General features: G+C 43.9%; 1 protein-coding gene across 7 annotated transcripts in view; it reads right to left on the bottom strand.

Annotated features, from left to right (window-relative positions):
• kctd16b (potassium channel tetramerization domain containing 16b) overlaps nucleotides 1-26,143 on the bottom strand; it is a 140,805-nt gene that overhangs the window by 108,036 nt on the left and 6,626 nt on the right. Inside the window, exon 2 of one of the 7 annotated variants that reach the window (XM_029848141.1) lies at nucleotides 313-1,824. The exons of the other annotated variants lie outside the window; for them this stretch is intronic. Coding sequence (XP_029704001.1) covers nucleotides 1,808-1,824 — 17 coding nt within the window. The 3' untranslated portion in view covers nucleotides 313-1,807. Of the gene's footprint in view, nucleotides 1-312; nucleotides 1,825-26,143 lie in introns of those variants that run through there. 7 annotated transcript variants of the gene reach the window in all.

The following is a 26,143-nucleotide window of genomic DNA, read 5'->3' as shown; positions in this document are numbered from 1 at the left end:
GCCAGCTCTGACAACAAAGCCTCAATGCTAAATATAATTTGTTGCAAACTGAAAAGCTAAGCTTAAAATATTACTGCTAAAAATAGACCCTGAATGATTTCTGCTGCTCTGCCACCCTGGGTAAAGGATCACAGACACATTTACATAGGTTGAGTCAAAAGATTAACTACTTTATTTATTTATTTATTTATTTATTTTACACATTTCACTCAAATGAAGTTCCTTTTATTTTTCTACTCCTGACACATCATAACCCTCTTCTCCCACATCACTCTGATTTCACTGGACTGGACTGTCATCATTTCTTTCAATATGGCGACGTTTGAACTAACAGTTATTTTATTAATTTTATCCACTTTGTTGCTAATGTCATTTAACTTAATGTTTTATTGTGATACAGCGTTAAATAAAATGTAACCCAGAAAGTCAGAAGTCCTTTAACTTAATCATTTCCCGTGTCCCCATCAACCTAAATACACCAGTAATATGCAAATGACAGTAACGGAAGCCAGTCCAGAAGGTAACACAACAAACCAAAATGTATTGTTTCTCCTTCTTTCGGCCCTTCCGGATCCCTATATCCTGACCTCTCTGCCATCACAGTTGCATCTTTTTCTAATTGCTACTGTCAGTTGGGGCAACATTTTCCCTTGGTCCAGTTACTCTTTTGATGGATTATTTATCTTAAGCTATCAATGGCTCATGTCAAAATGACCGTAATTTCGCAGGAGCACATCCCAGTGAGCGTGTGTGCCAAAAACCATTGGAAACTAAATAAGGTTGCATTATTTCATAGCTAAAACCACACTTGAGAACAAAGCTGGAACATGGAGTAACATGTGAGAAGAGGCATTGTTAGAATGCAAGTAACATCTTAAAGGATAAAGATCAGCTTATGGAGGAAGACGAGATTTATTTTTAATAAACCAAAAATTGTGTCAGAGACTGAAATTATGGTTGCTTTACTCAAAATGAATCTGTCCTATTGAACATGTGCTAGAAGCAAGCGCAGCTACTTCTGTGACACATCACCATCTTTCGGAGTTGTGTTGAGCTGAGGAAGCCTCTGAAGAGTCTCCTTTCAATGCAGATGTGGAGCCAGACTGGGAGCAAGTAAGTGACAAATGGAAACAGAGATTAGAGGCTGATCTAATGGCTGTTTTCAAAGTGCACTAAAAGGAGATAAGCATGGGAGATAGATGGAAGAGTGGAGGGACTTTGTGAGCCAGACTGAGAACACAGCCATGTATTTAATTGAGGCCATTACCATCATTTGTCTTGTTCGCAGAATCGCTTGGCTCTCACTGTGCCTGCTCTCCCTCGCCAACCCAAACTAATGCCACGTTTTAAATTATGCATGGTGACGGAAATAGACTAATTTCCTTTCCTGATGCCGGAAAAAGTTGTAAAACAGTGAACTGTTATCGGTTCAAATGTTCCACTGACACAAAAAATCAATGAAAACATTCAACCCCTACACATGATTTATTACAGTTCAACTGGGTCCAGGCTCCAGCCTCGTTAGAGGAACTCTGGGAAATGGAGCGAAAACTGAATTTATACATTTATAAGATTACATTGGCTCTGTAGCATATACAGTACGGGAAGGGAAGGCAGGCATAATCTGCTGAAATAAATAAATAACGATACATTTGATGAGTGTGAGGAGACTGAATATAAGTCCATTTTCCCTTAATAATCCTGTAAATGAATCCTGGCAGCACTTATCTGAAATGGAAGCATGTTTCTTACTCCTGACACTGGTTTATGGTGTTTGCTGTGACTCACACTGTTTTCTTTGCTTCACTCAAAGAGCCGAGGTTCCTGCAGGACAATGAGAACATTTGGTGTAGCCGCAGTCACATAACTCTTGTTTGTCCTCAAGTATTTTGCTTCATTTAGGCATTTAAAGCAACAAAATACAGCCTAATAAAAGATGGGAATATTTTTTCTTAAAGGATTAATTTTAATTATCGTAGTATTAGATAAGAGGCAAATGTTTGATTACGGTAAAAGCAAATATGCAAGCCAAATACGAGGAATCCAGATTTATCTGCTCCTTGTTTGAGTGGAGACCAGAGTTCACCCAGATATCCAAAACATGGGTTCATGGCTAAGAAAAACAAAGGAGGAACCTTTTATGGTGATTTGCAAATGCTACATTCTGTGCTGTTTCTGAGGAGAAAGGCGTAAACTTCAATATTCTGTAGTCACTTGTCACTCTTGTTTGTCCTAATGTGTAGACCCAAAGGTGGAATCATGTTATCATTTGATGACAGCAGATGGCTTCCCAGTGCACAAACATGTGCTGGACTTGCCCTGTTCTCATCCACAGGAAAGGCCGGCAAAATCTGATTAGAGGTGATTTGGACACATCATGAATATAAAATTTAACTGGAATTGCATCGGCTCATTACAAGGCCCAGATCAATAATGAACACATTTAAGAAATGGAGAGAGCTTTTCCCTCACATAGAAATGGACCCCCCCTTCCAGTCAGCAGCAACGGCAGTAATAATGTTTCCACTCCAGTAAAGAGGTACGCTGCCCATGTTTGTGTTTGGGTGGGTCGATAAACGTGAGGCCATTTACTGGCTGCAGGAGGCTAAGTAACCCCTGATCCTCTCTCCCCTGAGTCATCCCCCTGCATACTTCATTAGAGTGATGCTGGAAGGCCCCAATCCTGGCTCCAATCCCAGAGTCTCCCCTCAGTACTTTTCAGAAGCTGCAGACACCTTTGCAATGGTGAAAGGTCTACAGATTTGCTCTGGGTGAACCTGCTGATCTTTCTGGTCAGCTCCTTTCCATAATTTATTTTATCTCCTTGTTTTTCTCCAGTCTTTGATAGCAGTGAACCAGACAACAGATTCTGGGCTATTTCAGGAGGCACTTGACCTTCTTAATTTTCATTTTTCATCGGATGCAATTAGTGAGATAAGGAACGAACAATTAGCTGAGTATAACAAGAGATCCAATATGTCAGCAAAGCTGGATATTTGTGTTTATGCAATAGGAGGACTGGAACTTTTGTAATTGACATGCCAATCTTTGGGTATTACAGTCACAAGCACACAAGCATAAAAAAAAAATGAAAGTCTTAGTTGGGTGTAATGCAAAGGAATGTGGCAAAATGTAATGCGGAAGAATGTATGTTTATGCAATTAATGGACAATTGTGATATTATTTGGATACTTCCAGCAGCCTCATGAAGGTTTAGAGATGCAGTCTGCCAGCCGACAGGAAGGGATCAAAGAGCAAATGAAATCCGTGTCGGAATAAAGAACGCAGCCGAGGGTTCCTGCCCTGTCTTGTACCCGATGACTCGGCTCACCTTCATCCACAGATAAAAAGAGCTGCTGACTCCTTTGACAGGTATTAGCATTCACACACACACACCCCTTCCAACCTTATCTGCTATCAAAACTGCAACAGGGTGACCAGACATCAATGACGAGGTGGATTATTAATGGTCCAAACAAGTGTGATGAATGTCAAAGCCATGAACAGCTGGAGATTGGGAGTACGGGAAGGGAGGGGGGAGCCAGAGAGGCTTTGCAGTATGAATCAGAGAGGGAGAGAAAGAGAAGGCAGGAAGGGGGTCTGAAACTCCTATTTATGGTATTTTGCAATCTGTGGAGGCCGGGTGGGATGAAACTGAAGATGCCTGCTCTTGTTGTCTCATTGCATCCTTCTAGTGGTTGCTTTGGGCACATTTACAGCTCCTTTCCAGGACTGTAAAAAAACACAGGATGGCATAAAGGTTGTTGTACTACATGTAAAATTCACTGAGTGAAAACACGGGGCTCAAAAGCAACTAGCTAGAGCCGCTTTGGCACTGAGACAGTGGGCTTTAACAGAGGATGCCTGCTCTCCTCCTCACGGAGAGGAGGGCAAGTATCTGGCCATCATCATTGACAACAGACTGAACTGGAAGCACAAAACCAAAGCATTGTACAAGAAGAGGTGAGCAGACTCCACTTCTTGAGGAAGCTTAGATCTTCTCATGGAGAACAACACAATGAAGAACACCATCAAAGGAAATCAATTTTACAACAGTGTTCCTTTGATCATCCTGGTGCCTCACTCACCCGCTGTGTCCTGTTATTTATTCTACCAAACCTTCACATTTACTTATAACCTGCACTCTTCATCTAAATCTGCTTCCAGGCATTATGGTTGGATATTTTGGTTAATACTATTTTATTTTGTGTTATTAATGTATGTTTATTTTTCAGACATACATCTACTAATCATTTTGTGTATATTTGCTTATATTGGTCTAGTTATTACAGTGTTTTCTTATGTGTAGTTGATTCTGTTTCTTTAACGTGTCTTTGATGCTGCTGCAAGATAACAATTTTCCAGATTGTGAATAATAAAGTCTAACTATCCAGCCATCCATCCATCCATCCAGGTTGCAGTGGGTGTAGGCACGATATCAATGCCAGCGCTCAAGACCAAAATTCTCATCATTGCTGATTTTTTCTGTATAGGTTTCTAAGTTGTAGACTGATATTTAATGCATGAACTGAACATTGCTGTTAAATTTTGCTGGTTTTGATTTGAAACTGATGCATCCTTTTCTTCTGTAAACATTTCTATGTTCTTTCTAAGATCTGAACCTTTTGTCCTTAAAAGAACCTTCTGCTTTGTATGAGGGTAGAGAAGGTTATGTCCAGGTCCCAGCACTGTTCTAGTACCAAAACTGGACATTTATGCTTATTTACCTGTTTTGTTATGCTCAGTTGTGCATGTTGGTTGTGCTTGTTGTCAGCGAGCAGCTGACAGTGATTAATAGATGGATCATGGACTTGCCCCGATTCCTAAACCTCTGCTTCTCATGATAGTCTCCTCTTTATCTCTGCTGTGTGTGTGTTAAGAGAGGCCTGATTGAGAGTTTAGAGGGTGGCTAGAGTCCTTCCAGAGTCAGGAGGGCTGGAGGTGGGGGACTAAATGTCATTTATGTCGGGGCGGTGTAGTAGCCAATGCCTGGCCAGAGGGGAGGTCAGCAGGTCTGATGAAAACAAATCCATCATTTTGCTGCCTGGGAAACAGGCTTGAGAAATGGGGGGATACGATACAGAATTTGGATGAGAGGTTTTGGATGCAGAGGGAGGGAGGGATGAATGGAGATGAAAGGAGGCTTCTCTGTCATCTATTTCCTGACTTCATTTCCACACACAAAAATGCCAAATAAAGTTAAAAACACCCATGAGAAAACATTACATTCTGGAAATGGAGATACTAAAAGACGAAAATTTACAGTTTTCCACGTATTGCACCTCTCCAGCCTTTGTTGCTGTGGAAAATGATGCTTTGAGTTTGGACCTTGCCGGAGGGCAAATGGAAATGGGAAAGTTTAATAATCACAAAATCAGCATTGGAACTCTCCGGATGTACCTCTTTTGCCCTTTGATCAGCTTGCATGTTGATACCCATGTTGATGGGAAGAAAGAATGTAAAAGTGATGAATATTGTGAGAAATGACAATTAGGAGCTCTTTGGGTGATGATTTGCAGTGTGTTGGCAGACCAGCAGAAAAAAAGCTCAACTATGTTTTTCCCCAATTATTTTAATTTTTTTTTTTTTTTTTTACAGTGGGACATCTAAATAAGATTTCTTCTGTTTATAAGAGGAAATATCATGCCTTAAACCACTGAAGTTGGTTTGCATATGCATTTGCCAATGCCTACCACCAAATGCTTCTTCACTCTGGCATTGGGGTTGGGTAGGCTATTTAAGGCCAAAGCTATTGTTCTTAAATCTGAAATATTCTGATTGGACAAGACAGCTGACTCCATTAGGGGCCTCAAACTTTAGCCAGACAGTATAATTGCTAATCATTGAAGCTTGAGACACGGCTAACAAGGCGTGCCAGGCCCTCGCCTTGAGTCTGTAGCTTTAGTGAAAGCGATAGGCTGTCCCCTGGCATCCACTTAATGTACATTTGCTGCTCTTTCTAATGGACTAATGGGATGAGTGTAAAAAAAAAAAAAATAGGAATCTGGAGTCTGTACTCTGGCTGGTAAATCATGGACAAGCCGCAGTTGGTGGTCGTGGTGAGAAAGAATGAAAAGAGGATGAAAGCAAGAGGGATACAGAACTGGCACACAAGAGTGTATGTGAGAGGAAGACAAAGCGAGCGACATGAAGTGACGAAATGCTGGGGAGGAAAGGAAGTGAGATGTGGGGCAGTCTCTTCATTGTTGTGCTGAGAAAGAGCGATAAGGAAAAAGAGGAAAGAAAGAAACAGAATGTAAAATAGACTGAAATAAAGAAAAAGACACAGAGATAGGACGGAGCTGTGAATGCGCTAAAAAGCTGGCAGAAAAGCCATTTAGAGCCCTAATCAGATCGCTATTGAATGCAAAGGAATTAGAGGTTGGCCCTGAAGCTGTCTTGACTACAGTATGGCCCAGACATGGCTCCCAGCAGCCTCATCTATGTCAGCCAGACATCACCATGGCTGAGCAGGAACGCCCCAGAAACCAGCAGGTTTGCAAGTGTGTGGCTACTGCTGCCAGCTGGATTATGGGATTCAAAAATTAGTTTAGCATGTGTAAATGTGCAGAAAATAAGTGCAGTAACATAATTAAATTTATCCAATGCTTGGTTTTAATTAATACTCCAGAGAGAATTCAGCGCGAGGAATAATCATTAGTAAAGCGGTAATTTCCGAGTCATTGTTGTAAGAAGATGTGTTGCTTTGAAGCTAGCTAAGCTGCTTTTTGTTTCATGTATTTACTCTGAACTGGCTGTGTGTATCCCAGTAGCATGATTTCCAGGCTGACAGCCATTCCCATCACGTCCTAGCTGCCTGCAGTCCCACCCAGGATACTCGGCAAACAGAATTATTTTTGACACAATTCCCTGTTGGAGCAAATTGGTGCAGCGTTATGAAATCAGGCATCACGGATGATGGAGACAGAGACGAGATGATAAGTAGGAAGGTGCGGTGGGAAAGACAGGCCAAGATGGATGGAAGGAAAGCATGATTGGTGCAGCTCTGAGCTAGGGATGGAGTTGTACCGCTGGTTGTTGTTAAGAATGGAAAACAAACATGACGAGAAAAATGGGAGGTAATATCAGAGTGGCGAGGAGGGCAGGGATGGGAGGCAGATGATTAATGCAAAGTGAAAAGGAAACTGTTAACAGACATGAAGAAAGTCCTGTGAAGAAGTACTGATGCTTGAGCAATTCTTGGATCTAGAAACTCCTTAAATCGGAGGGAGTTTCATGGCTTTTTTGTCATTATTAACACTGATGTGGGTTCTTTTTGTGCTACTAAGACTGCCAGCGGTTGTGTGTGTGTCTGTCACGTGTTCCTGAGTGGAGAGTGGGTAGTGTGGAGTGAAGAGGCGGTGTGCCATCTTCCAGCATGCCAGAGAAAACATCCAACTGATGAGATCCATAGCACATTCTCGCTCGTCATTTCTTTCTTCCTTGTGTGTAACCTGACTTCTTTGATGTGTTCCTCAGGAAGAGGAAGAAAAAAAACCCACCTCCTTCCAGAGGCCTCATACTGGGTGAGGAATGTTTGAACATAAGCCTAATTGTTTCTAGGTAAGTGGGAGGCACAGTGTCTGGTTGAGAATGTAAAATTTTGTTTCATGTAACTGAGGTAAAAAACAAATTTACTATTTATCTGACGTATGCTTGATATGAAATTAAGTATCAGGTTCAGGTTATAGGAATAAAACTATTCTGAAATTCAGCTTTGTTGTCATCTTTCTTGTATAAATGTGACAAACACTGAGTCTGACACACGAAGAAACAGAGTGAAATGTGAATAACAAGGACAGTTGGACATTATAAAAAAAGGCTGTGCTGCAAACGACACAAAAGTCTATTTTTTAACAAATATTATGGGACTTTCCCAGTTTGTTGGACTCGAGTTAACTTTTGGACATTGCAAGATCCACCATGTTAGACTAAAGTAAATCTAGAGTAGATCTACAGTATGAAATGGAAAACTGTTTATGAGCAGATTGTTGGGGTTCATGGGTTGTGTCTGGCTTTGTCCTGCAGGGGGTGCTCTGGAGCACAATTGGCAGCAGCTGGCACTGCAGGCACACGCATTTGTAGGCTGTGGAGGGCAATTTACATCTTGCCGCCTACTTAAGCAGGTTGTGCCTGCCTGGGTGTTTGTTCGGATTCCCTCGTCGTGTGTTGTTGTGGTTGGTTTTCCCTTGTCGTGTGTTTGGTTTCTGTAGCCAGAGTGTGGTGGGTTTTGCCTCTGGTTTGAGTTTCCTGCAGTCCAGGAGGACTACTTCTGTCTTCTGTGTCCCTTGGGCACGTTCGAGGTCTTCATGCCATTTGCTGGACCGGTGAGCGTGCCGCGCCGGACTCCCGAGTTCTCTGCAGTCCAGGGGGACTGCTTCTGGTGGAGGACTCAGCGGTGGACCTGTGGAGGGCAGACGCCTGCGGTCCTGGAGGACTGATTCTGTTCCCTGGTGCTCTGCGGTTCTACAGGGCTGTTTCTGTTCCTGAGTGCTCTGCAGTCCTGGGGGGCTGCATTGGTTCCGGTGTTCCCTTGGCGGTCCTGGAGGACTGCTTCTGTTTCCTGGAGGACTGCCTCTGTTTCCTGGTGCACGGCAGTCCTGGAGGGCTGCTTCTGTTCTCGATTGCTCTGCAGGCCAGGGAGGACTGTCTTGTTTTCATTGTGTTGCCCCCCCCCGTGGATAAAACCTTTTGACTGTTTTACCACCATGTACTGGCCTGCGTTCGGGTTCTGTTAAAAACCCACATACCGTAACAGATGTTTCATTGGTGTGGGGCCCCTTTTTAAAATCTATTTTCAAATTCTTGCTAAATGCAACTTTATTTGAAGGAAACCTGCCACTCAAATATCAGTCATGCAAACTATTGTGGTCTGTTTACGTTGGTGAAGATATCCACTTAGTAAAACCACCAGTGACTTTGCATTACAACCACGGTGAAACTCTCAAGTGAATTAGACCATTCTGCAGATCTGCCCCGTTGATGTGCACAGGCCAGTGATAAACTCCATTCCTTATACCTTCATCTCTTTTCCTCCACTCACTTCCTCCTCCACTGTGGTTGCCATCATTTCTCTATTCTGGATCTGCAGGGGGGTAATCACAATGTATACTAAATATCGCTGCTGTTTCTATCTTAAGTCTACTTAATGCATAAAGAACTGAATAAAACCCAACTCTGACAGCAACAGCTGGAACTTCTCTGAGCTTCTCTGTGTGCCATCTAATTATAACCAAAATTGCAAAGTGACCTCATCAGATTAGTGAAGCAAACTATAACATCCTGTTACTGTACTGCTGGAGCTTTTGGAGTTCAGCCCCAGATTCACAACACACCACAGACCCAGCGAAGCGGCTCACACACCCGTTGTTATAGAAAAGTCCCTATGGCCACCAACTGAATATAAAATGCAGTAATGTGAAGAGTGCAAGGAGATAAATTAAAATTAATTTCCTGGCTAAATGAAGGGTTTTGAGTGGAAAAGCACAGGAGCTCTCCTCTTTCTTTCCTTATATGGTGACATGTTTCACAAAGGCGACATCGATGACATCCTGCCATACATTTCACCCTTTTTCTGCATCACTCTTATTGTGAGTAGTCCCAATTAATTCATGTTAGACTTCACTCAGAGGTCTCAATTGATTGTAATGCAAGTCTCTGTGGCAGTTCTTCTATGAAGTTTTCCTGCTTTTGCTTTGCTGACTGGAATTCATCTTTGAGCTTTTGCATTGTCTATTGTGCTACATCAGATGTTATCTTTACATTAAACAGTCATTATAGTGTAAATGCAACAACAATCAGCAATGCCATTAGTTTTGTTAGGGTGCGATTCAGGCGGGACCCGTAAGCAGACAAACAAGAGCTCATGGTGTGAACACAAGATTTTAAGGTACGCGGAATGCAGATCATTCCTCCAAATGAGGGGCACATGGTGACCTAGGAAAAGACATGAGAAAACCGGGGAAAGTTACTTGATGGGACGGAACACGGGAAGATACCATTGATAGACACACGTTTACCACGAAGCCAACAAAATGATCAGATGCTGGAGATTGGGAGGCAGCAGCTTTTGAAGTGTTGATTGGTAACCAGCTGCAGGCGTGACAGTCACCACCGAAAGGTACCCAGGTGAATCCACCACAACCCCTAGTGAGAAAACCAGGAACACAAAACACAAACAAAAGGCACCAACACACAGGCCATGACAGTACCTCCCCCTCAACGGGCACCTCCTGGAGCCCTACCAGTCTTCTGGGGATGGGTCTGGTAAAAGTCAAGCAGGAGGCTGCTATCTAGGATGTGGCGCCAAGGAATCCAAGACCTTTCCCCAGGACCTTACCCTTCCCAGTTGACCAAGAACTGAAGGCCACGTCCCTGACGAATATCCAGAATGCACTGGACCGTGTAGGCAGGGCCACCATCAATAAAACGGGGGGGAGGTGGGGGCTCAGCTGGAGGGACCAGGTCTGACTCAGAGACCAGCTTACTCCGAGGGACATGGAATGTGGGATGAATCCTAAGTGAAGGAGGCAACTTGAGGTGAACTGAGGAGGGGTTGACAATGCAGTCAATAACAAATGGTCCCCCAAAACGAGGAGCCAGTTTCCGGGAGTCCACCTGAAGGGGAAGATCCCTTGTAGAGAGCCAGACCTTCTGGCCCGGTTGAAAGGCAGGGGCTGAAACACGGTGGTGGTTGGCTTGTCTCTGAGTCTGTTGGGAAGTATACAGAAGGGCAGAACAGACCTGCCTCCACACACCTCTGCAGTGACACAGTTTGGCCCGGACAGAGGGCACGGCTACTTCATCCTCCTGGAATTCAAATAATGGTGGTTGGTGTCTCAGGGAAGTCATGAAGAGACAATCCAGTGGCAGCAGAGATCAGCAAGTTATGGGCATACTCCACCCAGGGTAGAAACGAACTCCAGGAGGCAGGATTTTGGCAACCACACACCTGAGGGCACTCTCCAAACTCTGGTTGGTCCTCTCCGCTTGACCATTGGACTGCGGATGATATCCGGATGAGAGGCTCACTGAGGCTCCTAGTGTAGCGCCGAAAGCTCTCCAAACTTGGGATGTGAATTGGGGTCCTCATTCTGAAACAATATCCTTAGGGAAACCGTGGAGACCGAAAATATGTCGGACCAGGAGATCCCCAGCTTCTGCAGCGGAAGGGAGCATTGTGAGAGGAATGAAGTGGGGGTGAGGATGCCATTATTCCCGTCCAATGGGGGAAGACCGGTGACAAAGTCCACTGCAATGTGTGACCAGGGGTACTGAGGGATGTCTAGGGGATTGAGAAGGCCGAGGACTTTTCATGGGCACAAACTGGACAGGCCGCTATGAAGGCCTTGGCATCTTGAGCCATAGAAGGCAACCTGAAGCGTTGCCTAAGGAAGTGCAGTGTCCATGAGAGCCCAGGGTGGCAGGTTTGTCTGTAAGAATGCCCCCACGGCATGGAGCTCAGACGGGACCATGCCTGGAACAAAAAGACGGTTGAGGGGCCCATTACCCAGATCTGGTGTGGTCCGTTGGGCCCCCAGGGCCCTCCTTTCCACTTGCTGCCTCCACTCAGGAGGCAGCTCCCACGACGCAGGATGGCGACAAAATGGAGCTAGGCTCAGAGTGGGAGGGATTGGGCAAAAAAAGGCGGGACAGAGCGTCTGGATTGGCGTTGTGGGAATCTGGACGGTAAGTGAGGGGGAACCTGAAGCGACCCAGGAAGAGTGCCCACCATGCTTGTCAGGACTTCAGTCTCTTGGCGTTTCTAAGGTAGGACAGGTTCTTCTGATTCGTCCAGCTCAGGAATAGTTGGCCCGAACCCTCCAGCCAGTGTCTCCATTCCTGCAACACCAGAACAACTGCAAGCAAATCCTTATTTCCTATATCGTAGTTCACCTCTGCTGGGGAGGGTCGCCAACTGAAGAAGGCGCAGGGATGGAGCTTCTGGCCAGCTGGATCACGCTGGGAGAAAACCGCCCAGACCCCCAAGTTGGAGGCATCCACCTCAACCACAAACTGATCGTGATAGGATCCGGATGATGCAGAATGGAAGCAGAGGTAAATAGGGACTAATGCCAACAGAATGCTGCTTCCGCCTCCCCAGACCACTGAAATGTGGAGGTTAGGCTAGTAAGAGGAGCTACCACCTTACTATATGTAGTCCTAAATAAAAGGGCGATAGAAATGACCAAAACCCAAGAATTGCTGGAGTTGCTTGCGGGTGGAAGGAATTGGCCACTCCGCCACTGCACTCACCTTGGCGGGGTCTAGCGAGAGCTGTGTCTGCTACACCACAAAACCGAGGAAGGAGACGGACTTTGAGTGGAACTCGCACTTCTCTGCCTTGATGAAGAGCTTGCTCTTGAGAAAACGCTGGACAACATGCTGAACGTGCTGCTCCCTCATCTCGAAGATGAGGATATTGTCAATGTCCACAAAGACAAACTGATTTGGCATGTCCCAAAGAATGTCATTAACCAATGCCTGTAATACTGCAGGTGCGTTGGTCAGACGAAAAGGCATAACTAAGTACTCATAGTGCCCCAGGGGGGTGTTAAAAGTGGTTTTTCACTCATCGCCCTGACAAATACGGATCAGATGGTAAGCATTCTGCAGGTCAAGTTTGGAGAAGATCTGGGCTCAATGGAATGGATCAAAGGCAGAGTCGAGAAGGGGTAAAGGGTACTTATTCTTGGAGGTGATGTCCTTGTGGCCTCTATAGTCAATACATGGTCGGAGATAGCCATCCTTCTTCAGTACAAAGAAGAAACCTGCACCCAGGGGGGATAAAGATGGCCGAATCGGTCCTGCTGCCAGTGACTCTCCAACATATTTCTTCATGGCCTCCTGCTCCGGTCGAGATAGGTTGTACAGACGCTGGAGGGTAGGGGGGCCAAGGAAGCAGGTCGATGGCGGAATCGTAGGGTCGATGAGGGGGTAGCGACACAGCGCTTTGCTTGCTAAAGACCTCACCCAGGTCATTTTAAACCACCAGCACAGTGGAGAGATCCAGGACCTCAGGTGGTGGCTCTGAACTGCTCAGTGAAGAGGAGAGAGCTGAGCGTAGGCATTTTGAATGACAGCTTATGCTGGATGTATGCTCCAGCTAATTAGCCTCCTGGCCAACCAGTCAAACTGCAGGTTGTGGCAGGCTAGCCAAGGGGCAGCGAGGACTCCCAGGGAGGAAGAAGAGTGGATAAGAAAAAACTGGATCGTCTCCCGCTGATTACCTGATATGATGAGGGTCAGAGGTGCAGTATGGTGGGTTACTTTGGCCAGGACATTGCCATCTAAGTCAAGGATGGTCTTTGGCTCTGACAGGACTTCAACAGGGATGTTTGCCTGCCTGGCGACATCGAGGTCAATAAAACTTTCATCAGCGCCGGAGTCTACCAAGAACAAGAGGCAGTGGGACTACTTGGGGCTGCTGGAGAAGTAGGGGGAAGAGAAGGGCTAAATTTGGACCTCTCCCTTCGTCTCTCCGAGGCGATTGTCCAGATGCGTTGTGAGGGAGTTCAAAGTCTTGAGGTCTGGCATCTCGTCTTGCGCTGCCAATTTGTCCATAAGCTCCTCCCCCAGCCCCTTAATATACATTCCCATAGAGTGCCGTCATTTCAACCACTGTGCGGCCAGAATGCAGACCTGGATGGAATAATCTGCAACCAATGTGGACCCCTGACATAAGGAAAGAAGCTTGGCTGCCGCCTCTTCACCCCAGTCTGGGTGATCGAACACACATCTAAGATCCTCCTTAAACAAATCAAAATGCACAGAAGCCGGTGTCTGGTTCTCAATAACGGCAATGGCCCACTGCGCTGCTCTCCCTGATAATAAATTACAAAGGCAATCTTAGCCCTATTGGAAGGGTAGGTCAGCGGCTGCAGATCAAAAACCAAGGAGCACTGTGACAAAAAACTACCACACCTGCCCGCTTCACCCGAGTACCGCTCAGAAATGGGAACATGTGGCTCATGCAGTGCGGCAGAAAAATGAGGTGCTGAGTATAGCGCAGCAGAGGCTCCGGACGATGCTGAAACGGCGGGAGACTGCGAAGGAGGAACTGGCCTCTCCTGGCCAAGGAGAGTCGTGACACTAGCTGAAAGACTCTGGAGGGAACACCAAATCCCCGACAATGGCGCACCCTCCGCCACCAAAGCTTGCCAAACCACGTCATTGTCTTCTGGGTCCATATTGGTCTGATTGTAATGTTAGGGTGTGATTCAGGCAGGGCCCATAAGCAGACAAAGAGCTGACTGTGTGAACACAAGATTTTAACTTAGGAAGTGAAAAAGTGCGCAGAGTGCAGATCATTCCTCCGAATGAGGGGCGCGTGGAAGAGACATGAGAAAAACAGGGAAACTTATTTGACGGGTCGGAACACAGGAGGATACCATTGATTGACCCACGTTTACCAAAGCAAACAAAATGCTCAGACGCTGATGAACTGGAGGTAGCGGCTTTTGAAGAGTGTTGATTGGTAATCAGCTGCAGGTGTGATGGTCACCAGCAAAAGGTACCCAGGTGAATCCACCACAACCCCTAGTGAGAAAACCAGGAACACAAAACTCAAACAAAGGCACCAACACACAGGCCATGACAAGTTTAAACGTTCATGTTAGAGGACAGCATTACACATCAGTATGTTTACCAGCAGTTGTGTCTACATGCTCTTCATCAGTCCTGAAGAAAATCTTCAGCTCAATGGCAAATAAACATTCCACTAACTTTGTTTCTGTGCTGTTAGTGGGTTAGCTTAGTGTTATTTTGCTGAGAGAGGCTGTCAGCTGGTGATTAGAGCCGGAAAAACTCGATCAACTACCCCATTATTCAGTCAGCTGAAAAGAGACTTACAGGCTTTAGCCGTAGGAAACTGATGAGTCAGATGTTCATCTGTTTAACAAAGTGTAAAATATTATATTTGACAGCATCACAACAACATTTTAACTGATAGGCAAAGCAAAAAGCGACAGGAACATCTGGGTTCATCGTATTTGCCCGTCCTGGATGTTCTGGTTTTGGGCATGTTCCTGACAGAATAAACAGGTTTTGTGCATGTTGCAAAAAAGGTGAACTAATTGTTAAAGCCCTCTATAATTATGATCCCCTTCACTTAATTATGATATTATATTTTGCATATATAATTGGCTTAAAAATTGACATTTGATATGTGCAGGTAATTGTTAGCGTGTACTAACATTAAGGTTGTCTATTATTAAAGTCTATATTGTACAGTAATTATTGCTAAAAGGAGAAGTGAGCCTTAAGTGTCTATGTAGTTCAAATCCAGCACTCCTCTTCATTTATGTATTTGTATGGATATTTATATATATCAGTCTGATATCTTCTCCCAAGTCTTCCCTCCCTGGCTGAGCTCCCTGCAATCGATTATGCACGATGACGCGCTGCTGCATTTATCAACGGGTGCGGCAACATATCTCCCTACTCCAATAAATAACGAGGGTCAAGGCGCTCCACGGAGGTGGTGATAGAATATCTGCTGATGTGTGTGCACTGCAGAAAAATGTGTTTTCTTTCCTGATAAGTTCTGAAGGGATACAGTTATTGTCCTTTCTGCTGTATCCAGGTCATGTCTGAGGTTCTGTGGCCTTCAGATTACAACTGATAGCCTTTCCAAATGCACCTGCAGCTTTTATCAAACTCCATTACGTTGAGCTTAGGTGTCGGAGTTCTTGTTTTCTTTCAATGCTGTCATTGTGCAACAGAGGTTTCATTTTCCCCCTGCCTGGATTTTGAAGTTAGTCTCTGACATTATCGAATATTAATGATGTTTTAATACACTTCAGGTAAATGAAGATATAAGAGGTGCACTCACTGACAGAAGCCTTTCAGTTAATGTGTGCTGTACTATGCAAAAAAGAACCTCTCTTACAAAAGTCTCTCTCTCTCTGTGTGTGTGTTTGTGCTTACTTCCACCTCACATGCTATCTCTTCTCTGTGTCCTTCAATTCTGGGCCCTGAGCTGCAGAACCAGGATGAAACATCCACACAGTTCTGTTCCTTGTATACCATGGACCTGGGGTTCCCCTGAGCATTTTGAGGAACTCATAAATTGAATTACTTAGAGGATTTCATATGGAACCAGACATTTCCTGCAGCTACACACATTTGTATAATAATGTAGAAAAGATGCACACTATGCCATCCTTCCAGATTAATCAGGACTTCAAAGTCCCCTAAAATTGTTCTGTGGTGACCTCACGACTTGACTCTCCAAAAGGTTCTGTTGAAGAAATTCAGAATATTAAAATCAACATGGACAGAACTAAAACTGTTCTGCTGGATCTTTGAACACTTTGGGTTTGATTCCGTGCCTCGTTTTCATTCTCTCTGTATTCAAATGTTTTAGCACAACCATGTTTTTGCTTTAGGACAAGGAAATGGAAGGTCTTACAAGGCAGCATCTGGGGTTGGAATGTTGCAAACAATGAATGAATAAATGAATCGGGATGCTAGGAAGGAAGGGAAAAAAAACAAATTTGTGAGGCCTGAATGATGCAGTAATGCAATGAGTGCTCTTTTCAGGTGCTATTAAGAGAAGCGCCTGGTAACATGGCTCAGATGTCAGCCTATGAGATAATGTTCAGCTGCGAGGCCAGAATGGGAATGTTTTTTGGATCTGCTCAGAGGGCCAAACATTTTCAGTGTTTTCCATGGATCCACAAACTGAATGTTGCAATAATTTACACCTAAAATGACTCCACCTGAAAGTATGTATGAGAGGGGGAAGAAAGGGATTAATGTGCAACTGACCCTTTACGTCTACAGGTCACAGCCAAACGTGCTCCTGGGTGTATACATATACGTGTGTGTATATAGTGTATGGACAGTACTGCACTACATGTGCAGGGAATGAGCTATTGTGACGAGGCTAGGCCAGTATTACCAATACAGCTGCAAAACCTCCAGAGGGAAAGCTGGCTTATCTGAAGATCCATGATCACGTGAAGTGATGAAGAAGAGGGGATGAAACCAGGTCCGATCCCATCTTTAATTACACATGACTTTGCAATTTATGATTCATATCTCTTCCCCATGGCTTCCACAGATTTGGCTTCTCTGAACTGGGGGGTGGTGGTGGTGGTGATGGAAGGGGGGGTGAAAAATTAGTCAATTGCTGCTCTTTTTTTAACCTTCTGGATGCTTTGAATGCCACGTTAAATGGCATTGTCCATTTGAAATATCATATATTTTTAACATCATCAAACATTTTTGCAGCAATGCTAGTTTTCAAGCTGATTTTGGAGGACGGAGAAGACTCTCCATCAAAATATGTTCTGCTTACCGTTCTGTTGAATTTTTGACCTAAGAATATTGCAAATGATCATTGAGTGAACCCATTGGCTCATCACAATAGCTCGGCTATTCAGTAATGGTCAGCTTGAGGTTCAGAGTGTGTTTTTTCCCATTTGCCTTCTTAGAGATCTTGTTTAAACAGATGTAAAATTAAAGGCATCATTTCATTTTTTTTTGCTGTATAAAGGATCTTTAATGTCTTCTGACCTTCACCATTCCTCCAACCATTCCATGAAATTTAAAACATGATATATTCTCCTGTATAAAAGCCTTAGCAACGCAGCGATGAAAATGCGACAGGACCTTTAACACAAATTTTTCAATGAATCTCCACATCTTCACCTGGTTAAAAGTATCTCCTCATAAGCAACGCTGCAACCAGGAAACCCATTTCATGACAGCCAATCAGAACTAAAGTTAATTTAAATAAAACAAAGCAAAACATGATGCTATTCACCAACCAAGACGTTTGGCACCTTTCCTCCCTAAAAGTAGTTATCACAGCATAACTGCTGATCACAGGAAGTCCTCCACACACAACAAATGCAGACAGTCCTCACTTTAGTTGGGTGCTAGCGGTGCACTGTATATTACCGGTAGAAGCATCCATTCACATTAGCACTCCACCCACACACACCACATCACTCACACTCACTGGGTTACTCCATATTGATAATGGATTCAAGTCTCTGCACTAAGAAGCGTGTGTGTGCGTGCGTGCGTGAGAGAGAGAGGGTGAGAGATTGGGGGGGGGGGGGGTGAAGCAATGTTGCCACATGAAGATTTGGGTTCTGTGAATATTTTGGATGGCCACAGGTTTGATTTCAATATTTGAATGTCACAATGACTGCTTCTGGTCACTCAGTAACCACCTCACAAGGTGGAGAGAGCTAGGTTAAGAAACAAGCAATTGGGCTCTCATTCCAGCTGCCTGAATCAGATGAAAGGATGGATATACACTGCTCAAAAAAAATGAGAGGAACACTTTAATCAGAGTATAGCAACCTATCAGTCAAACTTCTGGGATATTGATCTGGTCAGTTAAGTAGCAGAGGGGTTTGCTAATCAGTTTCTGTTGCTTTGTTGTAAATGAAATCAACAACAGGTGCATCAGAGGGGCAACAATGAGATGGCCCCCAAAACAGGAATGGCTTTCCTGGTTGAGGCCACTGATACTTTTTTCCCTCCTCATCTCTTTTGGCTGATTTTTTACTGACTGACTTTCTACTGCTGTAGTTATTCATTTGGCTTGGATCAACATCTCTGTTGATAGCATGGTGCGGTACCTGGACGCTACAGAAGTTGTACAAGTAGTCCAACTCCTCCAGGATGGCACATCAATATGTGCCGTTGAAAGGTTTGCTGTGTCTCCCAGGACAGTCTCAAGAGCATGGAGGAGATTCCAGGAGACAGGTAGTTACTCCAGGAGAGCTGGACATGGCCGTATAAGGTCCTTATACGTCCCTCAGCAGGATCGGTATCTGCTCCTTTGTGCAAGGAGGAACAGGATGAGCACTGCCAGAGCCCTACAGAATGACCTCCAGCAGGCCACTGGTGCAAATGTTTCTGACCAAGCAATCAGAAACAGGCTCCATGAGGGTGGCCTGAGGGCCCTACGTCTTGTAGTGGGCCCTGTGCTCACTGCCTGGCACCGTAGAGCTTGATTGGCATTTGCCATAGACCACTAGAATTGGCAACTACGCCACTGGCACCCTGTGCTTTTCACTGATGAGGGCAGGTTCAACCTGAGCACATGCAACAGACGTGAAAGGGTCTGGAGATGCCGTGAAGACCATTATGCTGCCTGCAACATCATTCAGCATGACCGGTTTGGTGGTGGGTCAGTGATGGCCTGGGGAGGCATATTCCTGGAAGGACGCACAGACCTCTACAGGTTAGAAAATGGCACCCTGACTGCTATTAGGTATCGGGATGAAATCCTTGGACCCATTGTCAGAACCTACGCTGGTTCAGTGGGACCTGGGTTCCTCCTGGGTTCCTCCTGGTCCACGACAATGCCTGACCTCATGTAGCTAGAGTATGTGGGCAGTTCCTGGAGGATGAAAGAAAATGATACCATTGACTGGCCCCCACGTTCAACTGACCTAAACCCAATAGAACACCTCTGGGACATTATATTTATGTCCGTCCGGCGCCGCCAGGTTGATCCTCAGACTGTCCAGGAGCTCAGTGATGCCCCGGTCCAGATCTGGGAGGAGATCCCCCAGGACACCATTCGTCATCTCATTAGGAGCATGCCCCGACATTGTCAGGCATGCGTACAAGCAAATGACATTTTGGCAAAATGGACCAGTCTGCTGCATCATTTTTTCACTTTCATTTTTGGGGTGTCTTTGATTTCCCCCTCTATATGGTGATCATTTTCATTTCTATCAAATTATGTGGCATCATTTTGTTACTAATACATCACCTACTTTATATCAGGAAAGATATTCAACATCATCCCCCCCCCCCCCCCCCCCCCCCATTTAGATCTGATGTTTTCAAAGTATTCCTCTAATTTTTTTTAGCAGTATATTAAGACACATACGTACATCACCCACCAAACTCAGATGATGCTTTTCCATGTGTTTATGTGCAGAACCATTTTAATGAACTGTATTGCAGTCCTGTAACCACTGGGCCTGCCAATGATGGAGCACTGTCTGGACCTTCAGAAGCAGAAGGTCACTCTGGGCGGGCTTTCTTTTCCAGTTCAGGTGGCTGATAAATAATTGCTTTTTGCCTCACTTACTTTGACAGAAGTTCTACTGAGACCATGTCGCGCAGTGACGCGAGATCTTTTTTGGTCTGTTACTGCATATAGACTCTATTTTTGAGCCATTCAAGAAAGAGGTCACTATTTTGAGGAAAGTATGTCATTAATAGGAACCACATCAGATAGGGTTTATTGCAGTGGTGGTAGAATAGCTGACACTCACATCTTTTATTTTCTGCAGCAGTAAAATAAAGCTATAAAAAGGAAAATATGACAGCATTGTGACAGGTACAGCTTTGCATCACTTTTTGAGTGTCAGAGTTCCAGATCAGCTCTCTAATCCCAGTTCTTCATGAGAGGAACCCAGTCTTACATAGGTTGTGAAACCATGCTCTCCAACCGTAAAAAGATGCCAAGTGAGGCATTACTGAGTGTTCAATATGTGTGAGTGTGATATGAAAGCAATGTTTTGCTTTTTTGGGAGGTAATTTAATGGCTTTTACCCTGGCTGTTTCCTTTTCTTAGCTGATGCTTGTGTTCACAATGAAATGATGGAGGATCTAATTTAAAATCACACACACACACACACACACACACACACACACACACACACACACACACACACACACATCCAGTTAGGAAGGAAGAACAGAATATTCAACACACAACAGCAACTAGATTCTTTATATTTGGCTGTTGCTGATTTTAGTCCTGAGGTGTTTGGACAGAAAACTCGATGAACACCGACATAAAAAGGCAGGGTGAAGATAAAGGCAGCACAATGAACATGACAGCATTTCAGAAAATGAGATCAAATTTAAAACCAGAAGAAAGACTGAAGAAGATGCACTAAATTGCTGAAATCCACCCTGACCACACACTTCAACTCTCAGATGAGAACAGGTGATGGAGGAAGGTGGACAGGAAACTGAGCCCAACCAGACCAAAGGCAATAGCGATCAAATGGCATCTGCCTGCCATTCAGAGCTGTTCAAAGTCCGCTCAACCATCTAGAGCTTGCTCACCGAGGGATGAGCTCATGTCGCAACATCGTTAAAGGCTCCAGAGGAAACTAAAGCTGATCTGAACACACACAATTAAACGTTCAAAGCAGAAGAAGAGGTGGAACATGACTGTGAAAGCTCTTAAGTTTAAAAAAATTTAAAAATTATTTTTTTTTTTTTTTTTAAAGAAATAAGGAAAAATATGTATGCACTTGCCAATCACCTCTGAATGTGTGAGCATGTGTGTGCATTGGTGAGGGGGGGGGGGGGGGGTGGTAGGGTGATATTTTTACATTTTATTAAATAAAATTAGCAACTCTAAAACAAGTGAACAAATATAACAAATTTTATTATTATATAATAAGCCAATATTATTTTTTGTGGATCCAGGCTGAATTCACAATATCTTCCATAAAAATCCATCCGTAATGAGCTACATCTGATAACTTATCCTAACCAGCAGCATCCCACATAAGGTGCTTTTCCACATTTTGGCTCTACATGGTTCAACTCGACAGGGTGTAACCACCACAGACATGTCTTCGATGTGGGCAGGGTCTTCATAAGAAAGTAGTGCAAAAGTCTTGTAATGTCATTAGCATGTAAACTCTTTGTTCATGTCTTATAGTTGCTTGTTTTGTACCGTTGGCTTTTTCCTCACCAGAGTCGTAACAGAAAAGACAGAACTCATTACACAATCATTTCTTTATTACAGTTTTGCATTCCAAGAAGGTGTTGTGGCTTCAGTTTGGATCCACACACCAAAACATTAACAATGGCTTGATAAGGTTTACTCCACAAAAGGGCAAAAACCTATTCACCTTATCATTTTTACACAAGACGCGGCAACTTTTTCTCTTCTTTGGTGTCAAAACCTGCTTGCAACAATTCCAAAACAATTACTTCTGGTCACCCATTTCCATCAAATTTGTCCCAGTTGTTAATTTGTTTTATCATTTCTAAAATGTTATCCCGTATTGTTCATTTATTTTTAAATGTAAACTTGTTTTGGTTTTGTAATAATGTTTTGTTAAATGTAAAAATGCTTTTAAATTTGAAACATTGTAAAAGTGTTACATGAATGTTATTTTGTAATGCACTTCTCGCCCACCCTAGTTTAAACGTTGAATGTACGTTAGCTAACTGGGGTCACCGCTGTGTCCTCTAGCTCTCAGCCTGACATCCACACCCACCTCTTCAATCTACTCAGCTCACCGGTACACACAGCTGCCTCTCACAACTGTTTGTCTGTCTGCTAGATTTCCGGTAAACCTTTGAACTCCAAAGCCCACCCGTTACTGCTGAACATATTTGTAATAGTATATTGACACATTCATCCAAAAGACAATAAAAGAAAACACACCATTTATTCCGGGGGAATCTAAAGGCTTCACAGAAGATGCTTTGAAAGCAACATTATTAATTTGGCATTAAAATCTGAGAGCCAGCTGCGGAGAAGGTTGCTGGTCTCTATCGCACCTCCCACACAGTTGGGAGGAGCATAAACATGCGTTGCACACAGCGTTCTAATCAAGATAAATGAGATTTGGGCTCCAACAAGGACGTGTTACAGTGGGAGACGTCTACATCATCGCTCTGATCCCTTCAGTTGGAGTATGAGTGCGTGTGTGTTCACACCTATGCATCTGTGATCTTTGTGCTTGAATATCAGCCTGTGCCAGCTTTAATTGCTTAAATGAGCTTCTGGGGTGATGGTGTTAATAATTGTCTTGCCGCGTTTTCCCACTTTTCTCCAAAACACACTGATCTGATATTGACATAGACCATATGTATAGCTGGCCTGCACACAAACGTATGCAAGACTGGGAACTGTTCTTGGTTTGAGAAGCACTGTTGTTTTCTAAACCCTATAAAGCTTGAGCGAGATTACTTTTTAATAAGCAGTATAACATCCAGCAGATGCGCCTTGAAACAATTTTGATTGTATAAGACGCTATACAAATAAAGATTGATTGATTGATTGAGATGCTACCTGATGTTATGTGCATTTGTGTGCATGCTCTGTAGAGTTGGTAAGGTCCCATCAACACCTGCAAAGCCAAAGCCCACCCATCTTCTGACCATAACCACACAGCCAGCACATAATTTTCTACCCCACTAATAATTTGCATGATTGTCTGGCGAGGAGGGAATTATATACGGAGGATGTGTACATAAGACCCCAGGTAATTACCCATTTTTCCTGCAAACAAACAGCTGGGCCCTCTGTGTGGCTGCCGGATCATCAGAGAGCATCACTCACTGATTCAAAGCTCCATGAAAAGCAAAGTAGAAAAGGAAAGGAGCACCTCCCTTTGTTTAGTTCTTTTTACACAAATTTTTACATCGCTGTATAGAACAAAGCCGAGAAACACAAATGCCTCTGCAGCTCTATCAAGGTCCATCTGTCATTAACACCAGCGTGTGCTAATGCTTCATAAACTTATAGCTCAGGCCACACCACGTAGGTTTTACCTGCTCTCCTCATGTGGGGGTGGGGTTTCTACACTGATGGATGATGGATGAATGGATATTAACAAAATATAAAAAATATTATCAGTGTTTTAGGTGTGAAGGTGATGATAAATTGGATCATGATAACAAGGACCGTAAAACTTTAGTTCTGATGTGATATTCTTATGTTCAATCAATCAATCAATCAATCAATCAATCAATCAATCAATCAATCAATCAATCAATCTTTATTTATATAGCATCTGTTGCAATCAGAATTGTATCTAGGCGCTTTACAGAATCCCAGGGCTGGACCCCCAACAAGCAACAGTGGCAAGGAAAAACTCCTCTTTAACAGGAAGAAACCTTGAGCAGGACCAGGCTAATGTAGGGGGACCCTCCTGCTGATGGCCGGCTGGGTAGAGAGGGAGGAGAAGGGGGAGGACAGGTGGAGGAGAGAATAGTCAGAGATCATGGAAATACATTAATTATAAAAAATTGCTGGTGTAGGAGTTGAGTGGGTCAGTGAGGTCTGAGACATGTAGGTCAGCATACAGCTATGAAGGCAGCGATACCTGTATCATTAATAAAAAAAGTTCTGAACCTTCAGGTTTCTTTGCATGAACCCTTATCAATAATAAAGTCAACCTGGTCTCTAACCCTTTACCAGCAACAAGGGGAAAAGGCCAGTTTCTCTGGAGCTGCCGCATTAGCGTCACTGTCTTTCTTCATGGATCTAAAGATTTTGCTGCCAATTCCAAACAGAATGTCTCTGACTCTGACTCAGAGGCTTTGAGGCACTGCTGGTTGAAATTAACGTGCAAAGACCATATGCTCGATCAAGCTGTGGAGTGCGGCCGAGCAAGATGGATAACAAACAAACACCTGCAACTTGGGACATCTCAGCCCAAACTTTTGCTTCTAATCGTCTGAATTTTGGACTGTTGATTGTTCATCAGTCATGCTATCTCAGGGCAAATAATGTCTGTGGGGCAGATGCAGTTGATCAGACCTGAGAACATGAACATGTATGTGACTGGGATGCCATGTTTATGGAGTGGGAGCCTCTGAACAACTTCAACAGGCCAATCTGTAAGACTACAAAATTAAACAGAGATAGGAACAGATAGGAGGATCAGCTGAACCATTCCAGCTCAGAAGATTCTGCTGAAGTTAGCTTTACATTTCTGCTCCATAAATGCGTGATGAGCACATTTACTGTACTGCACTGTAGACTGTAGATCCACCAACCTTTCATTGTAGTGGAACACAACACTATTTACTGTTGCCATAAAGAAAATGCCACCGTCTTCCAAAATCAAACCCACAGCATCTGCATATGATGCTGTGGGTTTGATGGGTTATGGATTATCATGTGGGTTATCATGTTGTAAGCCCATTTTCTTTAGCCCAAATAAAAGCAATTTTGCCTTCTGTTTTATTTTCCGCTACATGTACCGTATTTTCACGACTATAAGGTGGACTTAAAAGTCTTAATTTTTCTCCAAAATGGACAGGGTGCCTTATAATGCAGTGCGCCTTATGTGTGCATAACATTCCAACATCTGTAAATGCTTTTCGGCTTTCGTAAAAGCCATTTCGGATTCATTTTGGATACAAAAGATGATGTACGTGAGTACATTGCTAAGTACATCGCTAGCATGCATGTTTTAAAATGCCCACGCCCTATAATCTGGTGCGTGTTTTGTATGTGTTAAATACAGAAATAGCACTTGTAACTGAGACTGCACCTTTTAATACAGTGTGCCTTATGGTCGTGAAAGTACAGTACAACACAGCATATCCGTGGCAGAGCCAGCAAGTCCTGGGTCTGCTCTTGATAAGAAAAAAAAAGAACAATTTAACGAAAACAAGATTAATGCTAATACCTAAATGTACAGAAACCATTGGGCCAGATTCACCAATATGTTCTTACGAATCTTCTTAGATTCTTTCTTAAGTTGTCCTTAAGAAGTTTTTTAAGAAAACCCTACGTCGGATTCATCAACGCGTTCGTAAGCCCCAGAATTGTTCGCAGCTGTGTTCTTAGATTGATGAATGCCATCTGTTCGTAAGTTGAGAGCGCGTGCCAGGTGAGTCTAATTAACATACGATTAGCATAAGTCACCGCCCACTAATGCCCATAAAAGGAACTGCAGCAGGACCCTGTAGACCAGGGGTCGGCAACCCGCGGCTCTGGAGCCGCACGCGGCTCTTTGGCGCCGCCCTAGTGGCTCCCTGGCGCTTTTTCAAAAATATGAATGATCCACTTGTGATAAAAATGTTGCACTGCCTGTTATACCTCGCTGTTATTAAACGAACTGTGTTACGCGAAAACACTACGTCACTCGGGGAAAAAAAATAAAACAGCTGTTTATTCGTTTTGGGAGTGAATAGAGTTGTGAGAACGACGGTTTGTATTCTATTAATAAAGTTTGACTGACTTATCTGGCTGTTTTATTGACATTCCTTTTAGCGCAGCTCGATCTAGTGAACGCGTCATGAAACCACAGGCACTACGCAGTTTCTATGCTATGCGCCTTATAACACGGTGCGCCCCGTGTATGAAAATATTTCTAAAATAGGCTGTTAATTGAAGGTGCGCCCTATAATACGGCGCGCCTTATGGTTGTGAAAATACGGTAAATGGAAA

Source organism: Takifugu rubripes, chromosome 15 (assembly GCF_901000725.2).
Source record: "Takifugu rubripes chromosome 15, fTakRub1.2, whole genome shotgun sequence".
Taxonomy (NCBI): domain Eukaryota; kingdom Metazoa; phylum Chordata; class Actinopteri; order Tetraodontiformes; family Tetraodontidae; genus Takifugu; species Takifugu rubripes.
The sequence above is the reverse complement of the archived record's forward strand: the minus strand, read 5'-3'. Positions and strand labels throughout refer to the sequence as shown.